The sequence below is a fragment of the Salvelinus namaycush genome, unplaced genomic scaffold (genome assembly GCF_016432855.1).
Source record: "Salvelinus namaycush isolate Seneca unplaced genomic scaffold, SaNama_1.0 Scaffold541, whole genome shotgun sequence".
Classification (NCBI taxonomy): domain Eukaryota; kingdom Metazoa; phylum Chordata; class Actinopteri; order Salmoniformes; family Salmonidae; genus Salvelinus; species Salvelinus namaycush.
The window spans coordinates 76,735-102,399 of NW_024061244.1; the positions used below are offsets into that span (position 1 = coordinate 76,735).

At 47.5% G+C, this 25,665-nt stretch overlaps 1 protein-coding gene across 1 annotated transcript; it reads right to left on the bottom strand.

The window, feature by feature from the left end:
* Window positions 1-8,107: 8,107 nt before the first annotated feature.
* On the bottom strand, window positions 8,108-24,743 carry LOC120041788 (SH2B adapter protein 2-like). The gene is made up of 6 exons (XM_038986651.1): window positions 24,558-24,743; window positions 24,127-24,227; window positions 23,605-23,769; window positions 20,555-20,751; window positions 18,258-18,429; window positions 8,108-8,801 (listed from the first exon to the last, which is right to left on the bottom strand). The coding sequence occupies exons 1-6, from the start codon at window positions 24,566-24,568 to the stop codon at window positions 8,419-8,421; spliced, it is 1,029 nt and encodes a 342-aa protein (XP_038842579.1). The 5' UTR covers window positions 24,569-24,743; the 3' UTR covers window positions 8,108-8,418.
* Window positions 24,744-25,665: the final 922 nt, after the last annotated feature.

Here is a 25,665-nt window from a genome sequence, read left to right on the forward strand (position 1 = left end):
CAGTAGCTATCAGGTGTGTGTGTGGGGGGGGGGTATTTACAATACTCTGAAGTGGTCGGGTTTCAGGTGCTTTCGGAAGATGGGAAGGGTTTCAGGTGCTTTCGGAAGATGGGAAGGGCTTCAGGGGGAAGATGGGAAGGGCTTCAGGGGGAAGATGGGAAGGGCTTCAGGGGGAAGATGGGAAGGGCTTCAGGGGGAAGATGGAAAGGGCTTCAGGGGAAGATGGAAAGGGCTTCAGGGGGAAGATGGAAAGGGCTTCAGGGGGAAGATGGAAAGGGCTTCAGGGGGAAGATGGGAAGGGCTTCAGGGGGAAGATGGGGAGGGCTTCAGGGGGAAGATGGGAAGGGCTTCAGGGGGAAGATGGGAAGGGCTTCAGGGGGAAGATGGGAAGGGCTTCAGGGGGAAGATGGGGAGAGCTTCAGGGGGAAGATGGGAAGGGCTTCAGGGGGAAGATGGGGAGAGCTTCAGGGGGAAGATGGGAAGGGCTTCAGGGGGAAGATGGGAAGGGCTTCAGGGGGAAGATGGTTCTACATTGGGGTGCCAGGACAGAGAGGAGCTTGGACTGGACTGGACTGGACTGCAAAACACAAAACATAAAATACATGACAGAGTGCAGAACATTTACTTCATATACAAGAACAAGAAGATGATAATAATACATTGAATATAAAATAGTAAATTATAATGACACAACTGAATGTTGTTTATAGAGATCTGGGATGATGACTTCATCCCTGTTCCTATTGGTCCAGTCAGAGTTGATCGTGTGAATAGGTCTGATACTTGGCACTGGTTTAAGATAGAACTATTGTGAAGTTTGGCCAGGGACTACAGTGTTGTAAGGATTGTGGAATATACAGTAGATATTTTTATTTAACCTTTATTTAACTAGGTAAGTCAGTTAAAAAGAAATTCTTATTTACAGTGACGGCCTACCAGAAGGCAAAAGGCCTCTTGCGGGGACAGGGGCCTGGGATTAAAAATTAAAAATAAATACAATATAGGACAAAACACACATCACAACAAGAGAGACAACACTACATAAAGAGAGACCTAACACAACAACATAGCAAGGCAGCAACACATGACAACACAGCATGGTAGCAATACAACATGGTAGCAATACAACATGGTAGCAGCACAACATGACAACACAGCATGGTAGCAATACAACATGGTAGCAATACAACATGGTAGCAGCACAACATGACAACACAGCATGGTAGCAGCAGCAGCACAACACATGGTACAAACATTATTGTACACAGACAAGAGCACAAAGGGCAAGAAGGTAGAGACAACAATACATCACGCAAAGCAGCCACAACTGTCAGTAAGAGTCTTTGAATGAAGAGATTGAGATAAAACATATGAATGCGCCTTTTTAACAGAATAGGTACTCAATGTATTTCGGGGTAATGGCTGTTGTCACTTGTCAAATCAACCTTTCTGTCGTTCCATCCTGATTTCTGGGTCAACATTGACATCGCAATATAAATATATTAAAGCAATAACTCCATGTTACCTCTTGACTTTAGTGATCACAATTAACATGGTTATGACTTTTGAATGATTACGTATTTCTCACACTGGTCATTAAGTAGTCTCTACCTCTGTAGTAGTGCACTAGTCTCTACCTCTGTAGTAGTACACTAGTCTCTACCTCTGTAGTAGTACACTAGTCTCTACCTCTGTAGTAGTACACTAGTCTCTACCTCTGTAGTAGTACACTAGTCTCTACCTCTGTAGTAGTACACTAGTCTCTACCTCTGTAGTTGTACACTAGTCTCTACCTCTGTAGTAGTACACTAGTCTCTACCTCTGTAGTTGTACACTAGTCTCTACCTCTGTAGTTGTACACTAGTCTCTACCTCTGTAGTAGTACACTAGTCTCTACCTCTGTAGTAGTACACTAGTCTCTACCTCTGTAGTAGTACACTAGTCTCTACCTCTGTAGTAGTACACTAGTCTCTACCTCTGTAGTAGTACACTAGTCTCTACCTCTGTAGTAGTACACTAGTCTCTACCTCTGTAGTAGTACACTAGTCTCTACCTCTGTAGTAGTACACTAGTCTCTACCTCTGTAGTAGTACACTAGTCTCTACCTCTGTAGTAGTACACTAGTCTCTACCTCTGTAGTAGTACACTAGTCTCTACCTCTGTAGTAGTACACTAGTCTCTACCTCTGTAGTAGTACACTAGTCTCTACCTCTAGTAGTAGTATACTAGTCTCTACCTCTAGTAGTAGTACAGTAGTGCTGAAATTCCAGACAAGTGTATGCTGGGATGTTATTAATGTGTGGTGGCAGGTAGTCTAGTGGTTAGAGCTTTGGGCCAGTAATTCAAAGGTTGCTGGATTGAATCCCCGAGCTGACAAGGTGAAAAATCTGTCATTTTGCCCCCTGAACAAGGCAGTTAACCCACTGTTCCCCAGGAGGCCGTCATTGTAAATAAGAATTTGTTCTTAGCTGACTTGCCTGGTTAAATACAATAGGCCTAGAAGACAAGTCAATAAGCACAGATTTTGTCCACTAGATGGCGATGTTCTCCATCAGTTAAAATCAAGCCTTTTCTCATGGACTTACTGAGTATTCAATATGTTGTGTTGTGATATAAGGGATTGGTGCTAGATCAACTGTCCTGTGGGTTGCTTAGAAACAGAAGACATGACAGGGCCGTTGTAACAGTTTTCTCACATGTTTTATTCACAGAAATATAAAGTATTATGTCTCAAGTACATCACTTTGTACAAAATATCACGGACTCTTCAAAACTCAGCCAGACAACAGAAATCAGCATAAAATGTTAAGAAATAAAGAGGAAACCACTTGGGCACGAGCCTCTGATATGTGAACAAGTCTGCTGTGACTCACCGGTTACACTGAGGATCTCACTGAGAACAATGAAGAACGACATCCAATTAGACTCGATAGGAAAATGTCATGTACAACGGGCTGAGGAATACTCTTGAAAAATACGATTTGAATTGCCACATGTACCTGCTGTCGGTCTCTGTCATAGGGAAACGGGCGGTGTCACCAAATTGACCACGCTAGACAGGATAGGAAGTACAGCATTTTCTAAATACAAAATGCTATTTCAATAATAACCTATTGTCGATTCAGCCTTCGGGGGGGACTACCACCAGACCATCTGAACAGTTCTAGGTCCCTCCCCTTCGGGGGGGACAACCACCAGACCATCTGAACAGTTCTAGGTCCCTCCCCTTCGGGGGGGACAACCACCAGACCATCTGAACAGTTCTAGGTCCCTCCCCTTCGGGGGGGACAACCACCAGACCATCTGAACAGTTCTAGGTCCCTCCCCTTCGGAGGGGACAACCACCAGACCATCTGAACAGTTCTAGGTCCCTCCCCTTTGGGGGGGACAACCACCAGACCATCTGAACAGTTCTAGGTCCCTCCCCTTCGGGGGGGGACAACCACCAGACCATCTGAACAGTTCTAGGTCCCTCCCCTTCGGGGGGGACTACCACCAGACCATCTGAACAGTTCTAGGTCCCTCCCCTTCGGGGGGGACTACCACCAGACCATCTGAACAGTTCTAGGTCCCTCCCCTTCGGGGGGGACTACCACCAGACCATCTGAACAGTTCTAGGTCCCTCCCCATAGAGTTCACCAGCAGGTCGCACACACATAACAATGCAGCGGTGCCATTACATAGCACTAAGTCCCCCTAGCTACGGTCGTCAAGTCCCCCAAACTACGGTCGTCAAGTCCCCTAAACTACGGTCGTCAAGTCCCCCTACCTACGGTCGTCAAGTCCCCCTACCTACGGTCGTCAAGTCCCCCTACCTACGGTCGTCAAGTCCCCCAAACTACGGTCGGCAAGTCCCCCAAACTACGGTCGTCAAGTCCCCCAAACTACGGTCGTCAAGTCCCCCTAGCTACGGTCGTCAAGTCCCCCTAGCTACGGTCGTCAAGTCCCCCTAGCTACGTTCGTCAAGTCCCCCTAGCTACGGTCGTCAAGTCCCCCTACCTACGGTCGTCAAGTCCCCTAAACTACGGTCGTCAAGTCCCCCTACCTACGGTCGTCAAGTCCCCTAAACTACGGTCGTCAAGTCCCCCTACCTACGGTCGTCAAGTCCCCCAAACTACGGTCGTCAAGTCCCCCAAACTACGGTCGTCAAGTCCCCCTAGCTACGGTCGTCAAGTCCCCCTAGCTACGGTCGTCAAGTCCCCCTAGCTACGGTCGTCAAGTCCCCCAAACTACGGTCGTCAAGTCCCCCTAACTACGGTCGTCAAGTCCCCCAAACTACGGTCGTCAAGTCCCCCAAACTACGGTCGTCAAGTCCCCCAAACACTGTCGTCAAGTCCCCCTAGCTACGGTCGTCAAGTCCCCCTAGCTACGGTCGTCAAGTCCCCCAAACTACGGTCGTCAAGTCCCCTAAACTACGGTCGTCAAGTCCCCCTACCTACGGTCGTCAAGTCCCCCAAACTACGGTCGTCAAGTCCCCCAAACTACGGTCGTCAAGTCCCCCAAACTACGGTCGTCAAGTCCCCCTAGCTACGGTCGTCAAGTCCCCCTAGCTACGGTCGTCAAGTCCCCCTAGCTACGGTCGTCAAGTCCCCCAAACTACGGTCGTCAAGTCCCCCAAACTACGGTCGTCAAGTCCCCCAAACTACGGTCGTCAAGTCCCCCAAACTACGGTCGTCAAGTCCCCCAAACACTGTCGTCAAGTCCCCCTAGCTACGGTCGTCAAGTCCCCCTAGCTACGGTCGTCAAGTCCCCCAAACTACGGTCGTCAAGTCCCCCAAACTACGGTCGTCAAGTCCCCCAAACTACGGTCGTCAAGTCCCCCTAACTACGGTCGTCAAGTCCCCCAAACTACGGTCGTCAAGTCCCCCAAACTACGGTCGTCAAGTCCCCCTAACTACGGTCGTGAAGTCCCCCTAACTACGGTCGTGAAGTCCCCCTAACTACGGTCGTAAAGTCCCCCTAACTACGGTCGTAAAGTCCCCCTAACTACGGTCGTAAAGTCCCCCTAACTACGGTCGTCAAGTCCCCCTACCTACGGTCGTCAAGTCCCCTAAACTACGGTCGTCAAGTCCCCCAAACTACGGTCGTCAAGTCCCCCAAACTACGGTCGTCAAGTCCCCTAAACTACGGTCGTCAAGTCCCCCTAACTACGGTCGTAAAGTCCCCCTAACTACGGTCGTAAAGTCCCCCTAACTACGGTCGTCAAGTCCCCCTAACTACGACCGTCAAATCCCCCTAACTACGGTCGTCAAGTCCCCCAAACTACTGTCGTCAAGTCCCCCTGTTTCTGCTGGTTTTCCTGTATTCTAATTCCACAATCAAGTTCTTGAGAATATTCCAAACCAACTTTAAAATGAGTCAAGTCTTCAGGTGTCTGATACCTTGTACAGACAACCGTCTCACAAAGAGGTTCAGGAAACATTACTGTAGCACGTCAATCATCACAAACGTCAGTCTTCAGGCTGTACATCACACCAGAGATTAGTCAAACCCATAGAGGTCACCCAGAACAACCCTCCCTCCTCCACCCTCAGGTTCTGTTGTTTGCATACTGTATCTCACACCTTCAACTGCCATAGATGATTATATTACCATCGCTTGGCTCTCAGACAGTTGTCTTGTAGGCACCTGCCATCGTATAGGGGCTCCCGAGTGGTGCAGCGGTCTAAGACACTGCCTCTCAGTGCTAGAGGCGTCACTACAGACCCTGGTTCGAATCCAGGCTGTATCACAACCGGCCGTGACTGGGCGTCCCATAGGGCGGTGCACAATAGGCCCAGCGGCGTCCGGGTTTGGCCGGGGGTAGGCCTTCATTGTAAATAAGAATTTGTTCTTAACTGACTTGCCTAGTTACATTTAAAAAAAATACAATATAGCACTTAAATTCTGTATTGTCCATATACGCCTGGAAGCAAAACATGTTGAATATTATGCATTGAATTTGACTGAATTACAGTAGCAGCCTTGGATGTGAAAGTGTTGCCGGCTGCACCATATTGATATGTGAGTGGGAATGCTGAGCTGGGTTCTGGTAGTGGATCACGTTATCAACTCAATTCCATAGAAATTCCAGTCAATTCAGGAAGTATTGGAAATTCCAAATTCTCTTTAATGTTTTTTTTTTTTTTTAAGAGGACAACTTGGAATTAGAATTTGGGTTTACTTTCGGAATGAACTGGAATTTCAAATCGGAATTGACCCCCAACCCTGCATGTTTCATCCCTCTGACCTGATGTCATCACGGCCAATGAGACGGCCAGTCAGTCACAATCATATCAGGTCAAAGGTCCTTTGTGACTGACAGGCACTAAGATCTTTTGACACTAAGAAAATATCCATCTCTCAAATAACACTAACACACCCTTATCATTCATTTCTTTGCAAAGCTACAGGAGAAGAAAGCGTTTTGTACTTGTGAGTCCCCTTGGGGACAGTGAGGATATCCGGGACAGACTAGAAGCAGCTTCACAAACATTAGAGATATGCTCAGGAGGGCCTGGGGAGGAAAACCATTTATTTAGGGTCGCTTCACCTCTTGATCACTTAGCAGGGCGGTGACAGAGGCTTTGTTCTTAGGGAACTGTGGGTAGGGAGGACAGGAAGTGGTCTGGTGAAGTGAATCAAAACCTCCACTGGACTACTTCCTTTCTCTCTCTTTCTTTCTTTCTCCCTCTCTCTCTCATCTCTCTCTCCTTCTCCCTCATCTCTCTCATCTCTCCTTCTCTCTCTCATCTCTCTCCCTCATCTCTCTCCTTCTCCCTCTCTCTCTCTCCTTCTCTCTCTCTCCTTCTCCATCCCTCTCTCTCATCTCTCTCATCTCTCTCTCCTTCTCTCTCTCCTTCTCCCTCTCTTTCTCCATCCCTCCCTCTCTCATCTCTCTCTCCTTCTCCCTCTCTCTCTCATCTCTCTCTCCTTCTCCATCCCTCCCTCTCTCCTCTCTCTCCTTCTCCATCCTTCTCCCTCCCTCTCTCTCATCTCTCTCCTTCTCCCTCCCTCTCTCATCTCTCTCCTTCTCCCTCCCTCTCCATCCCTCTCTCTCTCTCCTTCTCCATCCCTCTCTCTCATCTCTCTCATCTCTCTCTCCTTATCCCTCCCTCTCATCTTATCCCTCCCTCTCTCCTTCTCCCTCCCTCTCTCCTTCTCCCTCCCTCTCTCCTTCTCCCTCCCTCTCTCCTTTTCCCTCCCTCCCTCCCTCCCTCCCTCCCTCCCTCCCTCCCTAATCTCTCTCCTTCTCCCTCCTCTCTTTCCTTCTCCCTCCCTCTCTCTCATCTCTCTCTCCTCCATCCCTCTCTCATCTCTCTCCTCCATCCCTCATCTCTCTCCATCTCCATCCCTCTCTCTCATCTCTCCCTCCTCTCTCTCTCCTTCTCCCTCCCCCTCTATCATCTCTCTCCTCCCTCCCTCTCTCATCTCTCTTTCCTCCATCCCTCTCTTTCTCATCTCTCTCTCCTTCTCCCTCCCTCCCTCTCATCTCTCCCCCATCCCTCCCCTTCTCCATTCCTCTCTCTCTCATCTCTCTCTCCTTATCCCTCCCTCCCTCTCATCGCTCTCCTTATCCCTCCCTCTCTCTCTCCTTCTCCCTCCCTCTCTCTCATATCTCTCTCTTTCTCCCTCCCTCTCTCCTTTTCCCTCCCTCCCTCCCTCCCTCCCTCCCTCCCTCCCTCATCTCTCTCCTTCTCCCTCCTCTCTTTCCTTCTCCCTCCCTCTCTCTCATCTCTCTCTCCTCCATCCCTCTCTCATCTCTCTCCTCCATCCCTCATCTCTCTCCCTCTCCATCCCTCTCTCTCATCTCTCCCTCCTCTCTTTCTCCTTCTCCCTCCCCCTCTATCATCTCTCTCCTCCCTCCCTCTCTCATCTCTCTTTCCTCCATCCCTCTCTTTCTCATCTCTCTCTCCTTCTCCCTCCCTCCCTCTCATCTCTCCCCCATCCCTCCCCTTCTCCATTCCTCTCTCTCTCATCTCTCTCTCCTTATCCCTCCCTCCCTCTCATCGCTCTCCTTCTCCCTCCCTCTCTCTCTCCTTCTCCCTCCCTCTCTCTCATATCTCTCTCTTTCTCCCTCCCTCTCTCTCATATCTCTCTCTTTCTCCCTCCCTCTCATATCTCTCTCCTTCTCCCTCATCTATCTCTCGATCTCCATCCATCCATCCCTCCCTCTCAAGACTAAATCATCAGTTTCTTCATATATTTAATGTCAGCTGATGATGAGGGTGGCCAAAGAGCCAACGGCTAAGTGGACACAGACTGGCATACAATCTAATATGCTTCCTTGTCACATTGGAGAAACAGCACATCTCTTGGAAAACAAACAAGAAAATAAACAAGATAATGAGTGATCCATGTCCATCCACACTCCCCAGCCATCCCTGCACGTCCTGTGTCTCAGCCAATGAGAGCTCCCGGGTTTGGTTGCGCCCAGTCTCAGTAGAAGGAGTACTGGTTCTCCACAGCTCTGGCCCTGCGTGTTCCGTCTGTCTCCTGGTAGTCCTCCGAGGCACCACTAGAGGGATCTAGCAGACGTTCTGAGCTGTTGCTCCTGCTAACCAGCCCTCCTCCTTCTTCTCCTCCTCCTCCTCCTCCGCTGCCTGGCTCACCACGGGAGAGGGAAGGAAGAGCGGTTGGTGAGGATGAGGAGCTGGAGGAGAGCTGAGTGTCGGAGGGGGGCCCTGCCGGCTGTGAGACCCCAGGGAGGTGAAGGGTTGGCTGGGCTGGGTCAGCACGGCAGCCTTGGTCCCTGGGTGGGGTTGGGAGCTGAGGCATGGTCCCATCTGTGTGAGAGCAATAGAGAGAGACGGGATATCTTTCTGTAAGAAAAGAGAAGTGTTTTTAGAGGCCTGATACAGTTCATTTTATAAACTTATCTTTCATTAAAATGCCAAAGATAAACACAAGTTCAATTGTTGCCCTTTTAAGCATTTCACTGTAAGGTTCTACATCCTGTTGTATTCAGCATTTCACTGTAAGGTTCTACATCCTGTTGTATTCGGCATTTCACTGTAAGGTTCTACATCCTGTTGTATTCAGCATTTCACTGTAAGGTTCTACATCCTGTTGTATTCAGCATTTCACTGTAAGGTTCTACATCCTGTTGTATTCGGCATTTCACTGTAAGGTTCTACATCCTGTTGTATTAGGCATTTCACTGTAAGGTTCTACATCCTGTTGTATTCGGCATTTCACGGTAAGGTTCTACATCCTGTTGTATTCGGCATTTCACTGTAAGGTTCTACATCCTGTTGTATTCGGCATTTCACTGTAAGGTTCTACATCCTGTTGTATTCGGCATTTCACTGTAAGGTTCTACATCCTGTTGTATTCAGCATTTCACTGTAAGGTTCTACATCCTGTTGTATTCAGCATTTCACTGTAAGGTTCTACATCCTGTTGTATTCGGCATTTCACGGTAAGGTTCTACATCCTGTTGTATTCGGCATTTCACTGTAAGGTTCTACATCCTGTTGTATTCGGCATTTCACTGTAAGGTTCTACATCCTGTTGTATTCGGCATTTCACTGTAAGGTTCTACATCCTGTTGTATTCGGCATTTCACTGTAAGGTTCTACATCCTGTTGTATTCGGCATTTCACTGTAAGGTTCTACATCCTGTTGTATTCGGCATTTCACTGTAAGGTTCTACATCCTGTTGTATTCGGCATTTCACTGTAAGGTTCTACATCCTGTTGTATTCAGCATTTCACTGTAAGGTTCTACATCCTGTTGTATTCAGCATTTCACTGTAAGGTTCTACATCCTGTTGTATTCAGCATTTCACTGTAAGGTTCTACATCCTGTTGTATTCAGCATTTCACTGTAAGGTTCTACATCCTGTTGTATTCAGCATTTCACTGTAAGGTTCTACATCCTGTTGTATTCAGCATTTCACTGTAAGGTTCTACATCCTGTTGTATTCGGCATTTCACTGTAAGGTTCTACATCCTGTTGTATTCGGCATTTCACTGTAAGGTTCTACATCCTGTTGTATTCGGCATTTCACTGTAAGGTTCTACATCCTGTTGTATTCAGCATTTCACTGTAAGGTTCTACATCCTGTTGTATTCAGCATTTCACTGTAAGGTTCTACATCCTGTTGTATTCGGCATTTCACTGTAAGGTTCTACATCCTGTTGTATTCAGCATTTCACTGTAAGGTTCTACATCCTGTTGTATTCGGCATTTCACTGTGAGGTTCTACATCCTGTTGTATTCAGCATTTCACTGTAAGGTTCTACATCCTGTTGTATTAGGCATTTCACTGTAAGGTTCTACATCCTGTTGTATTCAGCATTTCACTGTAAGGTTCTACATCCTGTTGTATTCAGCATTTCACTGTAAGGTTCTACATCCTGTTGTATTCAGCATTTCACTGTAAGGTTCTACATCCTGTTGTATTCAGCATTTCACTGTAAGGTTCTACATCCTGTTGTATTCGGCGCAAGTGACAAATAACATTTGATTTGAATTGACCTACTCCTATACGATCACCTCTCTTGGTGGGACGACAACAACAACAACAACAACAGTGACACTGATAAAGACACGGAAACAGAGGAGACCCAGGGGGAAACAGAGGAGACCCAGGGGGAAACAAGAGGAGACCCAGGGGGAAACAAGAGGAGACCCAGGGGGAAACAAGAGGAGACCCAGGGGGAAACAAGAGGAGACCCAGGGGGAAACAAGAGGAGACCCAGGGGGAAACAAGAGGAGACCCAGGGGGAAACAAGAGGAGACCCAGGGGGAAACAAGAGGAGACCCAGGGGGAAACAAGAGGAGACCCAGGGGGAAACAAGAGGAGACCCAGGGGGAAACAAGAGGAGACCCAGGGGGAAACAAGAGGAGACCCAGGGGGAAACAAGAGGAGACCCAGGGGGAAACAAGAGGAGACCCAGGGGGAAACAAGAGGAGACCCAGGGGGAAACAAGAGGAGACCCAGGGGGAAACAAGAGGAGACCCAGGGGGAAACAAGAGGAGACCCAGGGGGAAACAAGAGGAGACCCAGGGGGAAACAAGAGGAGACCCAGGGGGAAACAAGAGGAGACCCAGGGGGAAACAGAGGGTCTCTTTGTGAGTGTTGGGTTGGGGCTGAAGCCTGTATGCAAAAACCAGTGTGGTATAACCTCTCTCTGTCTCTGTCTCTGTCTCTGTCTCTCTCTCTCTCTCTCTCTCTCTCTCTCTCTCTCTCTCTCTCTCTCTCTCTCTCTCTCTCTCTCTCTCTCTCTCTCTCTCTCTCTCTCTCTCTCTCTCTCTCTCTCTCTCTCTCTCTCTCTTCTCTCTCTCTCTCTCTCTCTCTCTCTCTCTCTCTCTCTCTCTCTCTCTCTCTCTCTCTCTCTCTCTCTCTCTCTCTCTCTCTCTCTCAATTCAAGGGGCTTTATTGGCATGGGAAACATGTGTTAACATTGCCAAAGCAAGTGAGGTAGACAATACACAAAAGTGAAACAAACAATACAAATTAACAGTAAACATTACACATACAGAAGTTTCAAAACAATAAAGACATTACAAATGTCATATTATATATATACAGTGTTGTAACAATGTACGAATGGTTAAAGCACATAAGTTAAAATAAATAAGCATAAATATGGGTTGTATTTACAATGCTGTTTGTTCTTCACTGGTTGACCTTTTCTTGTGGCAACAGGTCACAAATCTTGCTGCTGTGATGGCACACTGGAATTTCACCCAGTAGATATGGGAGTTTATCAAAATTGGATTTGTTTTCGAATTCTTTGTGGATCTGTGTAATCTGAGGGAAATATGTGTCTCTAATATGGTCATACATTGGGCAGGAGGTTAGGAAGTGCAGCTCAGTTTCCACCTCATTTTGTGGGCAGTGAGCACATAGCCTGTCTTCTCTTGAGAGCCATGTCTGCCTACGGCGGCCTTTCTCAATAGCAAGGCTATGCTCACTGAGTCTGTACATAGTCAAAGCTTTCCTTAAGTTTGGGTCAGTCACAGTGGTCAGGTATTCTGCCACTGTGTACTCTCTGTTTAGGGCCAAATAGCATTCTAGTTTGCTCTGTTTTTTTGTTAATTCTTTCCAATGTGTCAAGTAATTATCTTTTTGTTTTCTCATGATTTGGTTGGGTCTAATTGTGCTGTTGTCCTGGGGCTCTGTGGGGTGTGTTTGTGTTTGTGAACAGAGCCCTAGGACCAGCTTGCTTAGGGGACTCTTCTCCAGGTTCATCTCTCTGTAGGTGATGGCTTTGTTATGGAAGGTTTGGGAATCGCTTCCTTTTAGGTGGTTGTAGAATTTAACGGCTCTTTTCTGGATTTGGATAATTAGTGGGTATCGGCCTAATTCTGCTCTGCATGCATTATTTGGTGTTCTACGTTGTACACAGAGGATATTTTTGCAGAATTCTGCATGCAGAGTCTCAATTTGGTGTTTGCCCCATTTTGTGAAATCTTGGTTGGTGAGCGGACCCCAGACCTCACAACCATAAAGGGCAATGGGCTCTATGACTGATTCAAGTATTTTTAGCCAGATCCTAATTGGTATGTTGAAATTTATGTTCCTTTTGATGGCATAGAAGGCCCTTCTTGCCTTGTCTCTCAGATCGTTCACAGCTTTGTGGAAGTTACCTGTGGTGCTGATGTTTAGGCTGAGGTATGTATAGTTTTTTGTGTGCTCTAGGGCAACGGTGTCTAGATGGAATTTGTGGTCCTGGCGACTGGACCTTTTTTGGAACACCATTATTTTGGTCTTACTGAGATTTACTGTCAGGGCCCAGGTCTGACAGAATCTGTGCAGAAGATCTAGGTGCTGCTGTAGGCCCTCCTTGGTTGGTGACAGAAGCACCAGATCATCAGCAAACAGTAGACATTTGACTTCGGATTCTAGTAGGGTGAGACCGGGTGCTGCAGACTGTTCTAGTGCCCGCGCCAATTCGTTGATATATATGTTGAAGAGGGTGGGGCTTAAGCTGCATCCCTGTCTCACCCCACGACCCTGTGTGAAGAAATGTGTGTGTTTTTTGCCAATTTTAACCGCACACTTGTTGTTTGTGTACATGGATTTTATAATGTCGTATGTTTTACCCCCAACACCACTTTCCATCAATTTGTATAGCAGACCCTCATGCCAAATTGAGTCGAAGGCTTTTTTGAAATCAACAAAGCATGAGAAGACTTTGCCTTTGTTTTGGTTTGTTTGGTTGTCAATTAGGGTGTGTAGGGTGAATACATGGTCTGTTGTACGGTAATTTGGTAAAAAGCCAATTTGACATTTGCTCAGTACATTGTGTTCATTGAGGAAATGTACGAGTCTGCTGTTAATGATAATGCAGAGTATTTTCCCAAGGTTACTGTTGACACATATTCCACGGTAGTTATTGGGGTCAAATTTGTCTCCACTTTTGTGGATTGGGGTGATCAGTCCTTGGTTCCAAATATTGGGGAAGATGCCAGAGCTAAGGACGATGTTAAAGAGTTTTAGTATAGCCAATTGGAATTTGTTGTCTGTATATTTGATCATTTCATTAAGGATACCATCAACACCACAGGCCTTTTTGGGTTGGAGGGTTTTTATTTTGTCCTGTAACTCATTCAAGGTAATTGGAGAATCCAGTGGGTTCTGGTAGTCTTTAATAGTTGATTCTAGGATTTGTATTTGATCATGTATATGTTTTTGCTCTTTATTCTTTGTTATAGAGCCAAAAAGATTGGAGAAGTGGTTTACCCATACATCTCCATTTTGGATAGATAATTCTTCGTGTTGTTGTTTGTTTAGTGTTTTCCAATTTTCCCAGAATTGGTTAGAGTCTATGGATTCTTCAATTACATTGAGCTGATTTCTGACATGCTGTTCCTTCTTTTTCCGTAGTGTATTTCTGTATTGTTTTAGTGATTCACCATAGTGAAGGCGTAGACTCAGGTTTTCCGGGTCTCTATGTTTTTGGTTGGACAGGTTTCTCAATTTATTTCTTAGATTTTTGCATTCTTCATCAAACCATTTGTCATTGTTGTTCATTTTCTTCGGTTTTCTATTTGAGATTTTTAGATTTGATAGGGAAGCTGAGAGGTCAAATATACTGTTAAGATTTTCTACTGCCAAGTTTACACCTTCACTATTGCAGTGGAACGTTTTACCCAGGAAGTTGTCTAAAAGGGATTGGATTTGCTGTTGCCTAATTGTTTTTTGGTAGGTTTCCAAACTGCATTCCTTCCATCTATAGCATTTCTTAATGTTACTCAGTTCCTTTGGCTTTGATGCCTCATGATTGAGTATTGCTCTGTTCAAGTAGACTGTAATTTTGCTGTGATCTGATAGGGGTGTCAGTGGGCTGACTGTGAACGCTCTGAGAGACTCTGGGTTGAGGTCAGTGATAAAGTAGTCTACAGTGCTACTGCCAAGAGATGAGCTATAGGTGTACCTACCATAGGAGTCCCCTCGAAGCCTACCATTGACTATGTACATACCCAGCGTGCGACAGAGCTGCAGGAGTTGTGACCCGTTTTTGTTGGTTATGTTGTCATAGTTGTGCCTAGGGGGGCATATGGGGGAGGGAATGCTGTCACCTGCAGGCAGGTGTTTGTCCCCCTGTGTGCTGAGGGTGTCAGGTTCGTGTCCAGTTCTGGCATTTAGGTCGCCACAGACATGTCCCTGGGCCTGGAAATGATTGATTTCCCCCTCCAGGATGGAGAAGCTGTCTTCATTAAAGTATGGGGATTCTAGTGGGGGGATATAGGTAGCACACAGGAGGACATTTTTCTCTGTTAAGATAATTTCCTTTTGAATTTCTAGCCAAATGTAAAATGTTCCTGTTTTGATTAATTTAATGGAGTGAGTTAGGTCTGCTCTATACCAAATTAGCATTCCCCCTGAGTCCCTTCCCTGTTTCACACCTGGTAGTTTGGTGGATGGGACTACCAGCTCTCTGTAACCTAGAGGGCAACCAGTGGGTCCGTCTCCTCTATACCATGTTTCTTGCAGGATGACAATGTCTGCATTACCGATTTCTTTGGTGAAGTCCGGGTTCCTGCTCTTTAGGCCAAAGGCAGATGACCTCAGGCCTTGGATATTCCAGGATGATATAGTGAAGGCTTTTTGTTCCATAAAGTGTCCAATGTTGTTGGTCGTGGTTTGGCCTCAGGCCAGTAAGTGTGAGCAGAGCCTGCTGAGCATCTGGTACATGCCGTTGGCTTGGGCGAGTGTAAGAGTGGGGGTTGGGCCTGTTTGCCCGCTCACTACCTGGGCGTATGTGTGACTTCCATGTTGATGCCCTCTTTGCGGGGGTGGGGTGCATGGGGTGGGCAGGAGTGGCATAGGTCTGATCTGAGGGGGCCTAAATTGGGTGTGGGCATGGTTGATGTGGGGGGGTGTTGATTGGTTGGGGTGGGGGTGTGGATGTGTCTGGGGGTGCTGTGGTCTGGATGTAAGTCCTCTTGGCGTGGGTCCTCTATGTGTAGGTCCAGGGGGGGGTCCTGAAGGTCTTGGAGGGTGTCTCGCTGGTCTGGGTGGGGTGTCTATTGATCTGTTGCTCCTGTGTGAAGTGTTGGGGCTGCGTTTGAGAGCGATGTCCTTTAGAGTCCGGGCAAAGGTGGGCACTGCTGCCTTGTAGAGGTGGACCTGGTCATAGAGGCTGTTCAAGTCCAGGGTGGAGTGGTGGGCCAGAAAGACATTTGGTTTTGAGGCACAGTCACGGGAAATGCTTGCGTTTACCCGCTGTATTGTAGCAGGGTGGAAGTCTTTTCGTGGTAGCAGGGTGGAGATAACCACTTGTGCGTTGGGGAAAGTAGAAGAAGCTTTTTCAATCACTCCCTTCAGTGCTGTGGCCACCCTTTCCTGCTGTGCTCTCAGGTCGTTTGTGCCTGTGTGTATTATTATGTGGCTAGGTGAGCCTAGTTTGTCCTCAGACAGAAGGTCTAGGGCGCGCTGGGTGTTTGGACACCAGAGTTTAGACACACTGTGTTTGGGAAAAAGTTTTTTTTCTTCTATATATTTCCCATTTGAGTCCATAAGGAGGACAATCTGTGTCTTGTGTTTGTCCTCAGTGGGTGTGGGGGGGTTGTCAGGAGGGCTATCAGGGTGGCTGACAGGGGGGGTGCTCAGAGGGGGTGAGAGCTGCTGGGCTTGGGGTTTTTCTTTTGTCTGTTCTGCTGTGATGTCGACTCTATGGTCAGGGTCTGGTGTGGACTGTTCTGCTGTGGTGTCGAGACTTTTGTCGGGTGCTGAGGTGGGCTGTTCTGCTGGCGTCTCTGTGGGCCACCTCCCTAGTGGGTTGTTCTCTGTCACATGTCATCCCCCTCCACCTCTCCTCCAGCAGTCTGATCCTCTCCTCCATCCCCCTCACCCTCTCCTCCAGCAGTCTGATCCTCTCCTCTAGTGCTCTGTTCTGCTCCTGCTCCTGCTTCTGCTCTTTCTCCTGTTGAAGTTGTCTCACCACTGTCCAGAGTGCAGATATGTCTCTCTCCACCTCCAGCACTCCGGGTCTGGTTAAAGGGGTGTTGTTGTGCTGGACTGTTGTCTGGGTCTGTGCTGACTGGAGTGTAATCACCTGCTGTTCCAGCTCCACCTGCCTTACCTCCAGCTGGGTGAATTTATCCTTCATTTCAATGAGGGAGAAGTACTCTGTGCTGGGAGGTTGACTGTCTGCTGAGGGTTGCTCGTCTGTGGGGTTACATGATGAAGAGGTCTGGTCTGACCCGCTTGGGGTGGGGGTATCTTTATCAAGGGAGAGCTTCTCCTGCTGGGCTAATTCTTTGATTAGGTGAAAGTCCAGCTGAAACTGTTTGGGGTTGCCCTGTACCATTACTGTTCCAGACTTATAAAGATTTATGTTAGCTGACTCCTCGTCCTCGTTGTCAAGAATCCTGAGTTTCCACCCCTCGTTAACCCCCCCTCTCTTAACAGAGGGGTAGTGTGCTAATATAGCACTGTGCCATGCCAGGGGATGGTTTGTGTGGAAGATAAGGTTGCTGATGTTCCCATTTTTGTAATAGTCAGCAAAAAGTGTCTCTTGATTTTCCATAAGGAGCTTCATTTTGTGATCTTTTCTTGCCTTATCATTCTTTACACTCACAGGGTACTGTATTTTAATTACCTCTGAACAGCGGGAGGCAGCTTCTAAGGCCTCTCCATTTGGTTGGGGTAGACTATTCGACTCTCCTGCCATTGTTGGGCTAATGGGCTTTGACACCTCTCACTTGACACGTAAGTGCTAGTTGAAGTTGTATCAAGCTTGGCAGAATTATGTTACCATTCAGTCCTTATAAAGTAATGTCATGTATTTTTCTTCTTGGCTTTTGGAAATAGAATATAGTTTCAGACTAAACATTACTCACTCAGTTCCAGGTTGGGTGGTGTTTTCAGGTTTCTGTTGTTTTCCAGAGAATATGCTGTATAGAATTATAATCCTTGGTTGTTGTGAACTTTTCAGGTGATTCCGTAATTCCGTCCAAAATCAGATTGTAGGTTTTGAGTTTTGATTTGAAGTGAAGGTTATGTAGTAGAGGGTAGCATCCTGTATGTGTTCCTTACAAAAAATCCAAGTTTATCTAACTCTAAATCTATCTTTTTTAAAGAAAATGCTGAAAAATGCAGCTCATCTGATCGTGACCTCTCTCTCTCTCTCTCTCTCTCTCTCTCTCTCTCTCTCTCTCTCTCTCTCTCTCTCTCTCTCTCTCTCTGTCTCTCTCTCTCTCTCTCTCTCTCTCTCTCTCTCTCTCTCCCTGTCTCTCTCCCTGTCTCTCCCCCTGTCTCTCCCCCTGTCTCTCCCCTTGCACAAGAGGGCATTCATCCCTTGCCAGGTGAGGGTGTGGGGGAGGGGGGACGGGGCAAGTTCCCTGCGTTTCTGTGTTGGCTTCCTCAGTTTAAGGACTAACCTGTAGTTAAAACATTTAAGACTGAAGGAAAAACATCAATCTGTCTGTGAGGTCATCCCACTGAAAGGTGTTTTTTCTTCTCCAAGCGATTCACAGGACTTAAGCACCCAGCGATGTTGTTGTTTACAGGCAGACGTTAGAGAGGATGTCATCTTCAATAACAAGAGTCAGATACAGCTACCGAGGGGCTGTGAGACATAGCAGTTAGAACTGATCAGACAAACTGTTTCTAGAAGGACAACCAGAACCAGCCATTAATGTCTATATGTAAACCTATGCTGTGCACATTCATGTTTAGGGGTGTGTGTGTGTGTGGTTTGGGCGTACCTGTGTGTGTGTGTGTGTGTGTGTGTGTGTGTGTGTGTGTGTGTGTGTGTGTGTGTGTGTGTGTGTGGTTTGGGTGTACCTGTGGGGGTGTGTGTGTGGTTTGGGCGTACCTGTGGGGGTACCCTGTACTTGTACGTAGGAACGCAGTGTGATGTCAGCGGAGCCCCCTGACTCCAGAGGGATGGGGTGGGCATGGAAGTGCCTGAGCATATCTGACACGGTGTGGAACCACAGATGATGAACATGACACTGGCCCTTACCATTCACCGACAGACGCAGATGCTGGAGGGAAGAGAGAGGAGAGAGAGAGAGGGGGGAGAGAGGGAGAGAAGGAGGGAGGGAGGGAGGGATGGAGGGAGGGAGGGAGGGAGGGAGGGAGGGAGGGAGGGAGGGAGGGGGGAGAGAAGGAGGAGGGAGAGAGAGAGAGAGAGAGAGAGAGAGAGAGAGAGAGAGAGAGAGAGAGAGAGAGAGAGAGAGAGAGAGAGAGAGAGAGAGAGAGAGAGAGAATTATGAGTAATATACACTGAGTATATCAAACATTAGGAACATCTTCCTAACATTGAGTTTATACCCCTCCTTGCCCTCAGAACAGCCTCAATTCGTCGGGGCATGGACTCTACATGGTGTCAAGCGTTCCACAGGGATGCTGGCCCATGTCGACTCCAACGCTTCCCACGGTTGTGTCTAGTTGGCTGGATGTCCTTTGGGTGGTGGACCATTCTTGAGACACACGGGAAACAGTCACACACAGATACACAAACACACAGATACACACTCAAACCGGTGCACCGGTACTACCATACCCTGTTCAAAGACGCTTACATATGTTGTCTTGCCCATTCCCTCTCTGAATGGTACACATACACAATCCATGTCTCAATTGTCTCAAGGCTTAAAAATCCTTCTTTATCCTGTCTCCTCCCCTTCATCTACACTGATTGATGTGGATTTAACAAGTGACATCAATAAGGGATCATAGCTTTCACCTGGATTCACTTGGTCAGTCTGTCCTGGAAAGAGCAGGTGTTCTTAATGTTTTGTATACTCAGTATAAAGTTTAACTTCTAACACTGTACATTGAGAGAGATTGAAAGAGACAGAGAGAGAGAGAAATAGAGGGGGGAGACAGAGAAAGAGAGAGAAAGAGACCACTGTGACTGACCCAAACTTAAGGAAAGCTTTGACTATGTACAGACTCAGAGAGAGGCCGCCGTAGGCAGACCTGGCTCTCAAGAGAAGACAGGCTATGTGCACACTGCCCACAAAATGAGGTGGAAACTGAGCTGCCTTTCTTAACCTCCTGCCAAATGTATGACCATATTAGAGACACATATTGCCCTCAGATTACACAGATCCACAAAGAATTAGAAAACAAATCCAAGCAGGACATAATACTGCACTGTTGGAGGAGAGTCACAGAATGCCAAGACGCACACTGGAGGAGAAGAGAAGAGCCCTGACTTCCTGAGACTGATACCGAAGGAGAAGAGCCCTGACTTCTTGAGACTGATACCGGAGGAGAAGAGCCCTGACTTCCTGAGACTGATACCAGAAGAGAAGAGCCCTGACTTCCTGAGACTGACACCGAAGGAGAAGAGCCCTGACTTCCTGAGACTGATACCGACGGAGAAGAGCCCTGACTTCCTGAGACTGATACCAGAAGGAGAAGAGAAGAGCCCTGACTTCCTGAGACTGATACCGGAGGAGAAGAGCCCTGACTTCCTGAGACTGATACCGGAGGAGAAGAGCCCTGACTTCCTGAGACTGATACCGGAGGAGAAGAGAAGAGCCCTGACTTCCTGAGACTGATACCGGAGGAGAAGAGCCCTGACTTCCTGAGACTGATACCGGAGGAGAAGAGCCCTGACTTCCTGAGACTGATACCGGAGGAGAAGAGCCCTGACTTCCTGAGACTGATACCGGAGGAGAAGAGAAGAGCCCTGACTTCCTGAGACTGATACCGAAGGAGAAGAGAAGAGCCCTGACTTCCTGAGACTGATACCGGAGGAGAAGAGAAGAGCCCTGACTTCCTGAGACTGATACCGGAGGAGAAGAGCCCTGACTTCCTGAGACTGATACCCAGAGGGCATGGGAACATACCGGTCTGTCTGTTTCATGTCTCAATAGCCCCAGAGGGCATGGGAACATCCCTGCTGCCTGCAGCACCAGAGGGCATGGGAACATACCTGTCTGTCTGTTTCATGTCTCAATAGCACCAGAGGGCATGGGAACATACCTGTCTGTCTGTTTCATGTCTCAATAGCCCCAGAGGGCATGGGAACATACCTGTTTGTCTGTTTCATGAAGGGGAGGAAGAAGAGATAGGCCGCCAGTGATTGGCTGACCTTGGCGTTGCCCTGCATGTGATTGGCTCACCTTGGCGTTGCCCTGCATGTGATTGGCTCACCTTAGCTTTTCCCTGGAAATTAAAGGTGAGGACGTACTCCCCCGGCCGCGTCTCGCTTTGGCGAATCACAAACAGCCCGTGGCTCCTAGCGCCGCCCGCCAGCACCAGTTGGGCCGCCCGTACGCGTGACAACGTCCCGTGGAACCATGGGTAGGTTGCCAGGCTGGGGTCAGCCTCCGCCTCGGTCGCTCCCTCACCTGATAGGAGGAGAAAAAGAAGCGAGATCACATGGTAAAGATGGACCACACCCCCTCTGACTTCTTCAAACTATATATATATGTGTGTGTTAATATATAATAATGATTTGACTACCGTTCAAAAGATTGGGGTCACTTAGAAATGTCCTTGTTTTTGAAAGAAAATCTAATTTTTTGCCCATTAAAATAACATCAAATTTATCAGAAATACAGTGTGGACATTGTTAATGATGTAAATTACTATTGTAGCTGGAAACGGCTGATATTTAATGGAATATCTACATAGGCGTACAGAGGCCCATTATCAGCAACCATCACTCCTGTGTTCCAATGGCACGTTGTGTTAGCTAATCCAAGTTTATCATTTTAAAAGGCTAATTGATCATTAGAAAAGCCTTTTGCAATTATGTTTGTGGGTTCGATTACAGGCTCAAAATGGCCAGAAACAAAGACCTTTCATCTGAAACTCGTCAGTCTATTCTTGTTCTGAGAAATGAAGGCTATTCCATGCAAGAAACTGCCAAGAAACTGAAGATCTCGTACAACGCTGTGTACTACTCCCTTCACAGAACAGCGCAAACTGGCTCTAACCAGAATAGAAAGAGGAGTGGGAGGCCCCGGTGCACAACTGAGCAAGAGGACAAGTACATTAGAGTGTCTCGTTTGAGAAACAGACGCCTCACAAGTCCTCAACTGGCAGCTTCATTAAATAGTACCCGCAAAACACCAGTCTCAACGTCAACAGTGAAGAGGCGACTCCGGGATGCTGGCCTTCTAGGCAGAGTTCCTCTGTCCAGTGTCTGTGTTCTTTTGCCCATCTTAATCTTTTTTTTTTATTGGCCAGTCTGAGATATGGCTTTTTCTTTGCAACTTAAGCAGACACTTTTATCCAGGGGTAAAAGTAGAATTAATTTCTTCCCGGTACAGGACCACCCACATGACTCTCATCATAGAAATACACATAGAGTTCCTATAGGATTTCAGTCGTAAAGAAAACTCGTAAACCTTTTATTGTGTCATAAACACAACCAGTCATGATGTTTTCATGTGATTGTCAAACAATCACTTCAAAAGGTCTCCTTTACGAGGTTATCAGCGCACGTTCATGCACTCGTAACACATGCCTCCAAACAGGAAGAGACTTCTGTTACACATGAACACAAGAAGTGTCCAACTGATTCAACGACGGGCCGAGTGTCGGCTGGTTTTCACTCCTCCCTTGTTCTCGATTGATGAATTAAGGTTACTAATTAGTAAAGAACTCCCCTCACCTGGTTGTCTAGGTCTCAGTAAGGAACTCCCCTCACCTGGTTGTCTAGGTCTCAGTAAGGATCTCCCCTCACCTGGTTGTCTAGGTCTCAGTAAGGAACTCTCCTCACCTGGTTGTCGAGGTCTCAGTAAGGAACTCTCCTCACCTGGTTGTCTAGGTCTCAGTAAGGAACTCTCCTCAACTGGTTGTCTAGGTCTCAGTAAGGAACTCTCCTCACCTGGTTGTCTAGGTCTCAGTAAGGAACTCTCCTCACCTGGTTGTCTAGGTCTCAGTAAGGAACTCTCCTCACCTGGTTGTCTAGGTCTCAGTAAGGAACTCTCCTCACCTGGTTGTCTAGGTCTCAGTAAGGAACTCCCCTCACCTGGTTGTCTAGGTCTCAGTAAGGATCTCCCCTCACCTGGTTGTCTAGGTCTCAGTAAGGAACTCCCCTCACCTGGTTGTCTAGGTCTCAGTAAGGATCTCCCCTCACCTGGTTGTCTAGGTCTCAGTAAGGAACTCCCCTCACCTGGTTGTCTAGGTCTCAGTAAGGAACTCCCCTCACCTGGTTGTCTAGGTCTCAGTAAGAAACTCTCCTCACCTGGTTGTCTAGGTCTCAGTAAGGAACTCCCCTCACCTGGTTGTCTAGGTCTCAGTAAGGAACTCCCCTCACCTAGTTGTCTAGGTCTCAGTAAGGAACTCCCCTCACCTGGTTGTCTAGGTCTCAGTAAGGAACTCCCCTCACCTGGTTGTCTAGGTCTCAGTAAGGAACTCTCCTCACCTGGTTGTCTCGGTCTCAGTAAGGAACTCTCCTCACCTGGTTGTCTAGGTCTCAGTAAGGAACTCCCCTCACCTGGTTGTCTAGGTCTCAGTAAGGAACTCTCCTCACCTGGTTGTCTAGGTCTCAGTAAGGAACTCTCCTCACCTGGTTGTCTAGGTCTCAGTAAGGAACTCTCCTCACCTGGTTGTCTAGGTCTCAGTAAGGAACTCTCCTCACCTGGTTGTCTAGGTCTCAGTAAGGAACTCCCCTCACCTGGTTGTCTAGGTCTTAATTGAAAAGGAAAAACCAAAAAACCCTCAGACACTCGGCCCTCCGTGGAATGTTGATACCCCTGGTGGAATGTTGATACCCCTGGTGGAATGTTGATACCCCTGGTGGAATGTTGATACCCCTGGTGGAATGTTGATACCCCTGGTGGAATGTTGATACCCCTGGTGTAATGACAGCGATTGTCATTAGTCCAGATTGAATGTGTCCACTGCAGTCTGACCGTGTCTCGATGTTGGCCACTCATCTCTGCCCTGGCCAAACTTCTATGTTTTGAAGTGTAGGCTATACCACTCGTTGACAAGTCCATTCGTTCGCGCGTGTCACTCCTCTGACAAGCGATAACGATAAGGTGTAATGGCCGACAGTTTTCCTTGACATTTTGTTTTAATAATTGTGATAATAATTTTTACAGGTACGGCGTATCCCCTACTATTTATTTACATTCACCCCTAGTTTTATCCAAAACGACAGTTTATGTACAGGCGGACCCGGGAATCGAACACACTATCATGGCATTGCAAGCACTCTCTACCAGCCGAGCTACAGTTCCTCTTACCTGTGGTGGGGCTTTTCTCCTGGGCCTCTGGGGACTGGAGGAAGTTCTCCAGGGGAACATGGGAAGGGTGCTGGGTGAAGGGTAGTTCTCTGCAGCGGACAGAGGGGGCGCTATACAGTTCTGCTGCTGCTGAGCCACAGGATTTGTCAGCGACACGATGGACACCTGAACACAAACACCACAACATAAGATACATACAGCAGCCAGATCTACAGCAAATCCATTTCCTCTCCAAACGCAATGTGTGTGTGTGTGTGTGTGTGTGTGTGTGTGTGTGTGTGTGTGTGTGTGTGTGTGTGTGTGTGTGTGTGTGTGTGTGTGTGTGTGTCTGTGTCTGTGTGTGTGTGTGTGTGTGTGTGTGTGTGTGTTGTGTGTGTCCGTTGTCCGGTGTGTGTGTGGGTGTGTGTGTGTGTGTGTGTGTGTGTGTGTTTGTGTGTGTGTGTCCGTGTCTCTGTGTGTGTGTGTGTCCGTGTGTGTGTATCCTTGTCCGTGTGTGTGTGTGTGTGTCCGTGTCTGTCTCACCCTCTGACAGAAGCTCACAGCTGCAGGATACCACCATGGAGAACTCTTTAGACGCCTGGCCGTTGGGACATGACTCCAGCTCAATGTCATCTCCACTGTCCCTGTGCCACACACACACACACACACACACACACACACACACACACCACACACACCACACACACACACAACACACACACACCAACATATACAGGTAAACGTACACACACACACACACACACACACACAAAATGTATTTCTGTTTATGACCGTCCAGAACCACGCCGTGACTGAACAGACAAACTCACTGTACCAGGAAAAACTCAGCGTGAAATAGTGTGCGAGAGGGATCTGTCAAAAACTCTCTTACAGAGTGATTAATGACTGTGTGCTGTTCCCTCCCTCCCTCCCTTCCTCCTCAGTGAACAGTAAATATTTATCCCTCCATTTACCCAGGGTCCATGCAGTCCTGGATGTCAGCGACCCAGGAGGTTTTCTGTAGCGAGTCGATGGTCTCCAGGATATATTCACCACCATTTTCCACCTGGGGAGAGAAAACAGACCACAGAACAGAACGGTTACTGTGTGTGAGTCCAGAGGAGAGACAGAGAGACTTCTTCTGAAAAACACTGCAAGAAAGAGAAGTAGGTAGTTAGTTTGGTTTGTCGGGTCAGGTAGTCGTGTCTATAAGGTAGTGTTGTGAGAGAACAGAGAGAAGACAGGGTAATGTTGTGAAAGGTAGAACAGAGAGAAGACAGGGTAATGTTGTGAGAGGTAGAACAGAGAGAAGACAGGGTAATGTTGTGAGAGGTAGAACAGAGAGAAGACAGGGTAATGTTGTGAGAGAACAGAACAGGGAGAAGACAGGGTAATGTTGTGAGAGAACAGGGAGAAGACAGGGTAATGTTGTGAGAGAACAGGGAGAAGACAGGGTAATGTTGTGAGAGAACAGGGAGAAGACAGGGTAATGTTGTGGGAGAACAGGGAGAAGACAGGGTAGTGTTGTGAGAGAACATGGAGAAGACAGGGTAATGTTGTGAGAGAACATGGAGAAGACAGGGTAGTGTTGTGAGAGAACATGGAGAAGACAGGGTAATGTTGTGAGAGAACAGGGAGAAGACAGGGTAATGTTTTGAGAGAACAGGGAGAAGACAGGGTAATGTTGTGAGAGAACATGGAGAAGACAGGGTAATGTTGTGAGAGAACAGGGAGAAGACAGGGTAATGTTGTGAGAGAACAGAGAGAAGACAGGGTAATGTTGTGAGAGGTAGAACAGAGAGAAGACAGGGTAATGTTGTGAGAGGTAGAACAGAGAGAAGACAGGGTTGTGTTGTGAGAGAACAGAACAGAGAGAAGACAGGGTAATGTTGTGAGAGAACAGAACAGAGAGAAGACAGGGTAATGTTGTGAGAGGTAGAACAGAGAGAAGACAGGGTAATGTTGTGAGAGAACAGAACAGAGAGAAGACAGGGTAATGTTGTGAGAGGTAGAACAGAGAGAAGACAGGGTAATGTTGTGAGAGAACAGAACAGAGAGAAGACAGGGTAATGTTGTGAGAGG